Here is an 11,649-nt window from a genome sequence, read left to right as displayed (position 1 = left end):
TAACATTGTTGCTTCGTCTTTTCATATGTTTAGGCTGACTCTTTCGATGATGTCAGTGGACTTTCACGTGTTGCTTCTTGTGGCTAACTTAATACGAAGAGTAACGTCAGTCTCCCAAGTCTGCTTGTTAAATATTGATATGAGAGTTTAGACTAGTAAAAAATATGCAACAACAGCCATCGAAACTGAGGTCAAGGCTCATATGCCTTGTACAAATAAATGCCTCAAAGTATGTTCATGAAAAACCGAAGTCATAAATGTCGAAGTCATGAATTGTAAAAACCAAGGTGGTTCGTACCGTCATCGAAATGGCTCGAATTTCGACTAAAGTGATATATCATGTGAGACGATTTTGAAAGTTTGAACGTCTTTTGTAATTTATTGTCATAGATTGTTATGCTGTCGTTTGACCTTCTCAAAGAGGACAGTGTTTCTTATTTTCAATGCGTGCTTATTAAACATGTGTTTTAATCTGAACTGTGGAAGTTGAAATAGCAAATGCAACGAATGGTCCATATGTGACCTAAATTTGGACGGTTCAGATATTTGGGATCTGATGGTTGAAAATGTATGTGTTCGCCTATAAAAAAGCTCATTTGCTTGGATGCTGATTTGTTTGCATAAGCCATGTTGACCTATGGGTGTCTATGATATGATCGAAAAATACATTTGCATTTGGTGGATTTCGATGAGAATTGGTGCGAGGTACTGCTTGGTTTCGGACGATGCCATGGAATGTGCAAATTGGATAATTTCTTAGTATAATGCATTGGATGTTTGGACCCGTGAAAATGAAAATGCAACCTCAACACAATCTTCTTTGAACACTCTAAAAGTAGTGCCGAAGTGGGACGGATTGTCCATTACTTCAAATAAATTATGTTGTAATAGGATGCGACTTCCACTTGAAGCGCCCTAAGTGGCATTATGTGGATCTTCAGGACTCGAAATCGATGTACCTCCCCTAAGAAGTTAAGCAACTCCTCTATCGGAGCGTACTAGACATAGTGTATTTTAGCCATAGCTTTAGTTTGAACATGGTCTGGCAGAACTCGTAATTGTGAAAATTATTGTATATGGTAGACATTCCTCAAAAGGGAGAGGTCCAGCAAATTATGTATCTGATGTAGTAGTTGCACTTTGTGTGTGTGTGTGTGTGTTTTTTTTTTTACTTATTTTGTGAAGTGCTTTGCAATGTTTTGTAAATGGTGGATTGCCCTCAATTGTAAATATATTTAAATAGAATTTACTTTTTCGTGCAAATTTTGTGTTATAACTAAGCTTGGTTTGTTGATGCACAATTGAGGGTGCTTTGCGAGCCCCCCATTTTTCTTCTCTTTTTTACAGTGGTCCTAGTCGGGATCCTACTCTTCATTTGTGTTGTCCCTTCTGGGCTAATGTTTTTCATTTTGGAGGTCGCCTGCTTCGGGATTCAGCTCAATTGTTCAGTTGCCTCTTAGGCTAATATTTTCATTGAAAGGCCTCTTGGGCTCATAATTATTGACATGTCTTTTGAGCTCATATATTTTTCAAAGTGCCTCTATGGGCTGATTTTCCTTTCTGAGGCGGACCTCTTGGGTTCCAGCTCGTTTTCTTTCATGTTCGAAGTACTTTGACTATATATATTTTTCTAAGGCAAATGGGTCGATCTTGTCGCGTAAGCCGAAGTCTCGACACTTGTAATCATTTTTCTTTTCATTTTGTGAGACTGAGCTAATGGCTCATGCATGGTCCTCCTTTACATTAGTCAAAGGGGATTTGCGCATTTATGGGGAGGCCCTTTTGGGGTCTTATCTTATCATTTTGTATATGAGGGTAGTTCTGCCGAAGTGATTTCTTCTTTACCTTTTTCTTTGAACAGACTTATTTTACAAGTACATTGTACGATTTTTTGAGGCTGCACATAAGGTGGGGCTATGCCCTCTTTCCCTATTCTGACCCTCATCTTTTTGCATCTATGAATGGGGTCAAAGCCTTTAGCCCAATAACGGCGGAAAGGTTAACCTTCGCCCTTTGAGCCAAAGATTCAGGAGATAATATAATTCTACGAGGTTTATGTCTGAGGTTTTTTGTCTTTGCTCCTTCAAACTTAGCGTCTCTTTTTCCACTAGGGCCATCTTCAAAATTTCCTCCCCCGAGCTGCCTTTCCAAGCAGGGATGGAGAAGACAGCAGATCGTACTTTTCTCGTCGCTGATCTACTAAGAGATCGAATCTTATTTCCTGATGTTATAGAGCCTGACTCGGCAATTATATGTCTTAGCGACTCTTTTCGCAAGAGGGCTCAGCTTGAGATGGCCAAAATTAGAGCTCATCATTGTAGGCTTAGCCTTTTATCTTCCTCACCGGGACAGTTCTTAAAACTTTTGTCTTCGGGTCACATCTTTTGAAAGGGATTGGGAAAGTAGCAGATCATTTTTCTGTGTGGTTTATGCCCTTGGTTTATTGGTTTGCTGCGAAGGTCGACTCATGTTTGCCTTAGAGCCTCTTTTTGCAAAAGGGCTTTGCTTAAAATGGCCGATTTTTGGAGGCGCATTTCTTGGGCTTATTTTTTTCTCCCGTGTAGTCATCCTTGGTTGGCTTGCCTTTCACACCTATCCCTTGGCGAGGAATGCATGTATCTATGGGCGAGTTCAGCTGTAAATTTCAGTTGAGGTTGTCCATGCTGACCTTTAACTAATGGAGGGTCAAACAGATGTTGCTAGCTCAAGGGGATAGAAGGGAGTCTGGCTTGAGCAGGCAAAATGTGGGGTCAGTCCTGCCTATTCCTTATAGGACCAAGTCTATCAAAGACACTTACCGACCTCCTTGGCGTGATTACGCTGCTATAGTTTGGCGAAACGACAATCTTCCTAGTTATTTGGTGAGTTGCGTAGTTGGCAACCATATCCACACCCACTTCTCTTTCCAGCGGAACAATCTCCTTGTTGTTTTATAAGTTGGCTAATTGACCTTGTATACAGCATTTTGCTGGGATATAGCCCTCATGTTTGCGATGACGATGGCCAACTCTCTGGTGAGCCTCGCTATTAGTATGGGCCTGCTCCTCGAGCCACCTCTTTGGTGGCGAACTACTGGAGTAGTTGGCAATGGCTCTTGGATTATTTGGACGCTTTGCGAGGATGCTTCCTCGACAAGGCGTTCTCTAGTCTTCCTAGATGCAATTTCTTTTTTATCGAACTCATGGCTGCACCTTCTCAACAGATTACCACTTTTAGCTCTCTTCTTGAGATTGCTTTTCTTTACTCAAGAGTTTAGCAAAGTTCCTTTTGAGTTGCCTCTTTCCCATATCATTCTTTTTCAAGAAACTTACCTTTTGTTCAAAGGCTTTTCTCCACCGGGTACTCATGGTTTAGCTATTCCAAGTTTCCTACAGACGACGTCAATCTGTTGACTTTCAGAAATGGCGAACAGGTGTCGTTAGAAGATAATGAACGCATCGACGTATTCTTGTAGTATATTGGTTGTAAATACATATATTTGTGGAAGAAGAGAAGAAACGAATAAGAGATCCAATGATTTGAAATGTATGGAGTAGTGTTTATTTTCCACTTCGAAATATGCCAAAAATTAATATATCGTTCATTATTCTTTTTTTCCCGGGTTTTCTCCCCTTCATCTCTTTCGATATATGTCTTGTTTTGATTGTTTCACACATATCTCCTTTTTTTCAATCTATTTTTTTTCCTTTCCAAGGGAAGGGTACATATAGATTTAGGGAAAGATGTGGTGGCCATTGGATCCAAACCACGTGCCCCTACCGCCTTTTTTACACATCACATTCTTCTTACACATACATTTATTAAATTGACAAATGGTCAACTGCCCCATATTTCTAGGCTGATATTCCTAACATAGGATAAAGTAAACGTTTAATCGGTCTTTCACAAAGATATACATTAGGTCGGCAGATGTGGCAGCCTTCTCGTCTCTTAGGACTTTAGCTTTGTTTTTCAAAACTTCCATGTCGGTGGATGTGATAGCCTCCTCATCTTTTAGGACTTCAGCCTTGTCTTTCAGAACTTCTAGATTGACAGATGTGGCAGCCTCCTCGTCTCTTAGGACTTCAGCTTTGTCTTTCAGAACTTCCAAGTTGACAAATGTGGCAACCTCCTCGTCTTTAAGACTTCAACCTACTCTTTTAGAACTTTGATATGTCGTGAGCATGAGGGCTTTGGCCTAAACCCTTTGTCAGGGCTTCAGCATGTATCTGGCTAAATGGCACCTTGGCCAAAACAAGAACTTCTGCTTCTATAGCCTTCATAACCTTGTTGTTTCGTCGTTTGATATGTTTGGGTTGACTCTTTCGATGAAATCAGTGAGGTTTCCACGTGTTGCTTCTTGTGGCTAACTTAATACGGGGAGTAACTAGGGATGAAAACGGGGGTGGGTTCAGGGCGAGGCAACTTTTTGCCCCATTTAATTTTTTAAAATTTTATTTTTTTTACATTTTCAAAGTTTCGAGTTTTGTTATTATTAGAGAATAAAATACAAATTCAAAATAGATTTTTAATGGGTGAATTGTATAGAAATAAAATTAATTTTTATTTTTTTCTTTCACGGGGCAGGTTTTTTTTTTGTCCCGTTCGGGACGAGGCGGGACGGGGTGATTTTTTTTCCATCACTAGGAGTAACAGAATTAAATGAATTATTTAATTTCATATTTCATTCAACATACCATCCAGCACCACGTAAATTGGGATTACAACATTGGTGAAGCTACGTAGCATTATTTTAGGGGAAGTTGTGGGACTTGAGTCATTCCTTGATCTATCTTGACACCACTAATTCACTATAAAAGAATTTCCAATCAAGAGCATCTTCAGAATCAAACTAATTTTTTTTTTAAGCTCGCTACTTTTTATTAAAAAGTTACTAATAAAAAAATATTTTTTACACAAAAAACATAGAAATTTGAAATGGGTCAGGACTGGATTGGACTAGACTAGGGTGGAGCGTAGCCCAATCACCTCTAAATTCGCCAATTTTTCAACAAATTCTCTAAATATGAAATATTTTGTAAAACTATTTTAGAGAATCTATGCAAAAAAAATAAATTCTAAGTCCCACTCTTTGTTATTACTTGTATTTAACAAATTACATATTTTAATACTTTATTTTTTCAAATTATTTAAACCTTATTTGAATTAATTGATCAATCACATTTTAAAAACATGTGTTAAATAAAAGATGATGGAGAAAACAACAAATATTTATTGAAATAAGTAAAATAAAGATTCAAAATAAAGAATATTGCTGGAATGTATATACAATTTTACTTTCTGAAAATTGAAGAAGCTTTCTACTATATGATGCTATTTACAAAAAGGACTCCTTGAATTTTAGAGCATTTCCAACAAATAAAGAGCATAATTTTTATTATAAAAAACATTTCGATGAAAATTATTAATAAGAATGAGACTTTTCTATAACTCCAATAATACTCTTTAAATTTAATCTTTTTTTTTGATATTCAGGTATTCCAACTTACACTAGACTAAATCCTGGACCTTCAAAACCCTTGCCCCTAGAATCTTGGAGGGGGTAAATCGCGTAATAAAAATTACTAACATAAATTATATAATAATAATTGGTTAAATAAATAAATTTGATAGTACATATTAATATGATGACTTCTACTTTTTTTAATTCAATTTTTATGTAAATATGCAGCTAAAGTTGCTTGCAAAACTTTACACTCAAACGGAATTAAATTTTATTCCTAACCTTTCTGTAATGCATATATCACATTTGGTATATTTTTATTTGTGTAAACAGTAATTATTTAAGATTTTGATGTTTGAAGTGTTATTTTAGAGAATCAGTTGGTGAAAGCTTTAATTAAATTTCGACCATCCTCGAAGCGCATTCGGTACCATTTAAATAATTTCTTCATCAACATCATAATATTTTGATTAGGATGGATCACCGGGTGTTCGACATCCTTCACATTTTAGAAAAAAATATACCTTGCATTGTTAAATAGAGGAAAAAATTATACTTTAGTAAAAATAACAAATCACTCCATGTATTTTACAACAATTAACACTTTAGGTACCTTATAAAAAAATTTAAAGCTATTTATTACTCTTGCATTTTTGTTTTCAGTCTTACACTGAATTATTCTTATTACAAATATAAATTGCATTCTCTTCTATGAGGCGTCAACAGATGTAAAAAAATAAAAATAAATTATGGATTCTTATAATTATAATTTCGAAAATGATAAGTTAGTTAAATGGCATGTATAATGTTACATTAATATAACGTACATGGTGTGACTTTTTAATTTAATAAGGAATATTTTTATCTCTTTAACTATTTGTGATGAAATATTTGGGAAGAGTGCAACAACGTTATCTAACATTTTCAATTTTTACATACTTTACTTTAACATTCAATTTGTGCCGACAAAGGTCCTCAACATTTCGTAAATATGCACATGAAGTCCAACTTGACGGAAACCAAATCGTTAGTTGACCTAGAAAATACAAGAATGAGATATTTTGACTACTTTAACTAAGGGTAGTTTCGTCCATACAAAAAATTTCACTTGTTTTGAAAATGACAATTAAACTAAAAAAAAATAAAAAAATATATTTACCCTCGAGCCCACACCCCATCGTCATCTTCCCCCAAACCAACCAATACTCTAAAATAGCCGTAGTCGCCGCTTATATCCCCGGACTACCACCAACTTCCTCCACCACCTATCTGGGTATGGTGCCCTTCTTAACAATGTTTTGCCACTTCTCATCTCCTTTACTCATCCCACATTAGCATTAAAAAAAAAAATCACCAATCTTTTTCTTCTATTTCTTAGAGACTATTTTCCTCCGCCGTCTTGCTAACATGCACCTCCTCAATCAAATTCTCTTCAATCACTGCTAGTTTTTGACCCTTGGTCCAAATCCCCTAGCCCATATCCTGCTTTTGATTGAAGTTTTGTTTTTTGCTCAAAGATAAGAACTTTTTGGTCTGCAACTTCTCTATCGCCTTGCTAAGGTACGTGGCCACCACATGCACAACAGATCTATTGATCAGCGACGTCCGATTAGCTAACTGACGGTTTTTCTTGGGTGATGGTCCTCAAAGAATGAAAGTGATTTCCAACCATTTTTCAGCTTCAACCTCCACTGCGGTAATGGATTTGGTTTTTGTTTTTGTTTTTTAACTTCGATCTCCATTTTTTAGCTTTGACTATTTTTCATGGGTGATGGTCCTCTAGGAGTGAAGGTTTTGGGTTTGATTTCTCAAATGCTGGTTTTGAATTTTCTTGGGAACCTGGGTAATGGATTTCTTGTGGTCAAGTTCTTAGTGAAAGTGATATTAGTGGTGGTGAAAAAGGGAGAAGTGGTAGCATTGGGCAATTACTAGCATCTTGTAGATGGAGGTGGCGATGATTGCCGAGTAATAGAGCCGTTGTTGTCGTGCGTCTGATTTTGGGATGGGATTGGATCGGATGGGTGAGACGACCTTTGATATTGGTTTTCATTATTTATATATTTATTTATTATCTAAAATATTAAATTACTATTTTAACCTTTTCAAATTGGTCAATTATTTGACTTTTGGTCAACTAACGGTTTTTGTTAATTTGGACCCTAACTGCATATTTAGGAACAGTTAAGAGACTTTTATTAGCACAAATTTAAGGTTAGGACAAATTCTACAAAAATTGAAAAGGTTAAGAGCCGCTACTGCAATTTTTCATATTTGTAATTTTTTTCCTATCTTTTTCATCAAAAAGTGTTTTTCGTTACCTCTAGTGAAATATAGGGTAATTGGCACAAAAACATCCCTCACCTTAATTCGCCTTTATTGTGGAATACACCCCCTATTCTTTTATTTTGGCGAAAAATCTCCCTATGTATATATACTAATTACAATAAATTTATTGAAAATGAAAATGGAAGATGAATTAACTTATACATCTACAATATTATAAATATAAGTGGAAATTTTTGTTTTTTAAATAAATTATAAAACTAATTCTTATGTCCGAGCTAAAGGTTAGGGGTATTTTGTGCAATCACCCTAAAATATAGTATAAAAATGTAAGTTTTAGAATCACGGTCGACAAATCGTAAATACAATCTATGCACAGTGTATTTTGTTAATTAGTGTATTATTTGCAGTCGTTCATTGCCATAATCGCCCAACGTGGTATACATATGACGATTAGTGATTTGATGCATTAATATGATAGTTTTTTATTACCTTATATATTAAATCATTAATCACCACATGTATGCAACGTAATGCTACTGTAATAGTGAGCGATTGCAAATAATATTATTTTCTCTCTCTATTAATGTATTTTAGGTATTAGATCTTTTTTCTTTGAACCAAGAATCTGTTTTGCTAATTAATTGACTATGGGTGGTAACAATATATTGGGTAATTATTACCACCATAAAATTTATTAATTGCACCACAGGTTCTAATTTTTCCTTATTTATTAAATAGCCTTAAGTAAAATTACATAATTAGGGTTAATATACTTTTATTTAATCATGCCACAAACCTAAACCTAATTTCTTCTTCTTCTTCTGCTAGTCTTGTTCCATGATACCACATGTAAGAATTCATCAATTTGTTTAATCATTATTTATAATTTTTTTTTCCAATTTGTTAGATCTTATAATTGCAAAATGCAACTCTTTACCGAAAACAACATGGAGAACATATACTCTCATTTTTTTAATCATTCTTTATAAAAAAAAATTTCCCAATTCATTATCTGTGAAGTGAATAGCAATATATATATAATCTTGACTAAAAGTTATAAATGATGCAGACCAAATGAAAAGTAAAGGAAAAAGCATTCCAGTGATATAATAATTAATAAGATTTCCAAGAAAATCAGAATAGTCAGATTATACTACATAGAATTAATTATGTTACTGAAATCTTCACTCATCAAAATGAATAAATATACAGATATAAAACCAGGTATATAATAATTTATAACGAAAAAGGTCAGTAGAAATTTAAATTTCATACTTAAAAGTTTATTCTCATCAAAAAATTACAAAATAAAAACCGCAAATATGCATCTCTCTCTGTGTGTATTGTAATTTGACCCGTCTTCTTTTTAAAACTTTCAAAACAGAACAGTGACCTCTCTAAAATTATAAATCAAGTTCACTAATAAAGAGAGTTAGATCCATTTCTTTGAAATCGAGTTTTCTTCTTTTTCTTCATCTTCCCCTTCTTTGAAAAAATAATTAATAAAATTAGTGTGAATGAGAAGAAAACCTTACCCTTCTTTCTTGATAATGTGAATGAGAAGAAATTGGTAAGGTTTTCTTCTTTTCTCTTATCTAGTTCATATAGCCATGGATGCATGCAACATAAAAAGTATACAATGAAAAGAAATGTCTAGAAGAAAAGAAAAAGATGAAGTTTAGACTGTTTAGTTATGGTGTATTTATTAAAACATAGAAATCATTTTTTTTTTTTTTTTTTTTTATAAATTAGGTATATAATTGTAAATTTGTTGTGGTGTATTTATTAAAACATAGAAATCATTTTTTTTTTTTTTTTTTTTATAAATTAGGTATATAATTGTAAATTTGTTGTGGTGTATTTATTAAAACTATATTTTAATTGTGGTGTGAACATAATGTGGTTCACTTAATAAATTTTATGGTGGTAATATAATTAATTACCCTAATATATTTTGGAGGAAATGCCAAAGAACAACAAGACCAACGTGCTAGAATATGAATTTTAACATTTGTTTCCCTTAGCATAGGGACTTGAGAGGCATTTTTTTATCTTACAACTGGCTCGAATCCACTGTTTCTACATCCTCATAGCATTTTCTATTTTTAGTTCATAGATTCAGACCATTTTTCGTTAATATTTTTGGAATTGTAATTCAAGATCCTATGTTTCAGGATTTCTCTCTTACAAAAGATAAAAACAACTCTCGTCAATTTCTATCTTCCAGTTCCAGTTCCTTAAGGTACGAAAGATCTCTCCATCTCCGTTCAATAACCTTTTGTTCTCAATTTGGATTTAATGTTTTGCCGCATTTATATCAAGACATTCTGTTCAGGATAACCGTGGTCATGATCTATTAGGATCCCAGTTCATGGATTTCTTGGTTCGAGAGATCTTGATACACTTTTTTTTTTGTTTCTGATCTTATTTCCCAGTTCATTAGAACTGTCTCCTTATTACTTAAGGCTCAAACATAAACTGATTTTTATCTTCAATTATGGTATTCATGCATAATTTAGTCATAATTGAATATGGCACGAGTTTCTTATTTTAAGAGGCCGGCATATTATTACACAATATTAGACAAAATTTTAATGTCCTTTTCATCGTCCAGTACTGTACAATTTATCCCACCAAACAAGCTATAATGGCCAATCGTGATGTTGAAGATCCGCTGCTAGCAGAACCTGTGGATTCTTCACGCCAATCTAATGGAAACAATTCTTTGAAGAGAAGAAAGTATCGTCGTTCTAGGAGTATCCCGACTGAGGATGTCTGTGCAGGGCAAACCAGTGTTGAATCACTTCAACACCCAGAGTCGATTTTTGGAAATAAGATCCATTTCAAGCAAGTACTTGCGTTACTGAGCGCATATTTAGGTGTAGGGGTCTTCTGTTTCTTCCTTGTTCGAGATCAGATCAAGGGGCAGAAGACGAATGTAATTCTTGATGCCGTTTATTTCTGTGTCGTTACAATGACAACCGTTGGATATGGGGACCTTGTTCCTGATAGCATCTTGTCAAAACTCCTTGCTTGCATCTTTGTGTTTATGGGAATGGCACTTGTTGGATTTCTACTAAGCAAAGCAGCAGATTACATAGTCGAAAAGCAGGAAACTCTTTTGGTTAAGGCCATTCATATGCGCGAAAAATATAGTGCCAATGACATTCTCAAGGAAGTTGAAACCAACAAAGTCGAGTACAAATTTCTTACGGCCCTCATTTTTATTATAATCCTCATCGTCATTGGATCATTATTCTTATACGGAGTAGAGGGATTGAATCTTTTCGATGCCTTCTATTGTGTTTGTGCTACTATCACGACGCTCGGGTATGGGGATAAGAGCTTCTCAACTTATGCAGGGCGTATATTTGCTTCTTTTTGGATACTTATAAGCACCATTTGTTTGGCTCAGTTCTTTTACTGTCTAGCGGAATTATATACTGAGAGACGACGAAGATCACTGGTTAAATGGGTACTTACAAGGAAGTTAACAATCTCAGATCTTGAGGCAGCAGATCTCGATAATGATAAAGTTGTTAGGTAACTTATTTTACATGTTATTGCTTAAAACTAATAGATTGTACATATATTTTGCATTACATTCGAGTGTTTCGAAATCTCTTGATGCAGTGCTGCAGAGTTTGTTGTGTTTAAACTCAAAGAGCTGGGGAAGATAAGCGAGGAAGATATCGATATGGTGATGGAGGGATTTAAATCTCTAGACGTTGATCAATCAGGAACACTTACGAAAGCTGATTTGGTTAACCCCGAATCACCGAATTCTTAGTGATGGTATGGCTCCTATGTTTTACCCCTAATTTCTACCTCGTAAAGTAAACCAAATGTTTCTATTTAGTTCTATGTATACATTTGAATCACTACGGAAAGAAATGAATCATCTAAAAGGTATGTCGGAA

At 34.7% G+C, this 11,649-nt stretch overlaps 1 protein-coding gene across 2 annotated transcripts; it reads left to right on the top strand.

The window, feature by feature from the left end:
- The first annotated feature begins 6,615 nt into the window (after positions 1-6,615).
- On the top strand, positions 6,616-11,649 carry LOC111402402 (two-pore potassium channel 1-like). Of its 2 annotated transcripts, XM_023030679.1 has the most exons (5): positions 6,616-7,003; positions 7,094-7,139; positions 9,904-9,971; positions 10,344-11,272; positions 11,363-11,649. In XM_023030679.1, the coding sequence occupies exons 4-5, from the start codon at positions 10,377-10,379 to the stop codon at positions 11,517-11,519; spliced, it is 1,053 nt and encodes a 350-aa protein (XP_022886447.1). In that variant the 5' UTR covers positions 6,616-7,003; positions 7,094-7,139; positions 9,904-9,971; positions 10,344-10,376; the 3' UTR covers positions 11,520-11,649. The 2 variants fall into 2 exon arrangements, with proteins under 2 accessions (XP_022886447.1, XP_022886446.1); XM_023030678.1 differs by having other exon boundaries at positions 6,616-7,139.

The sequence above is a fragment of the Olea europaea genome, chromosome 10, assembly GCF_002742605.1.
Source record: "Olea europaea var. sylvestris chromosome 10, O_europaea_v1, whole genome shotgun sequence".
In the NCBI taxonomy this organism is placed as follows: domain Eukaryota; kingdom Viridiplantae; phylum Streptophyta; class Magnoliopsida; order Lamiales; family Oleaceae; genus Olea; species Olea europaea.
Note: the sequence above shows the minus strand (reverse complement) of the source record. Positions and strands in the feature narration are given on the sequence as shown.

Excerpts from the sequence above, each read along its gene's own strand:
- LOC111402402 (XM_023030679.1), top strand. The coding sequence starts at position 10,377 with ATGGCCAATCGTGATGTTGAAGATCCGCTGCTAGCAGAACCTGTGGAT. Across the intron at positions 11,273-11,362 it reads GATAATGATAAAGTTGTTAG|TGCTGCAGAGTTTGTTGTGT; the intron begins GTAACTTATTTT and ends CTCTTGATGCAG.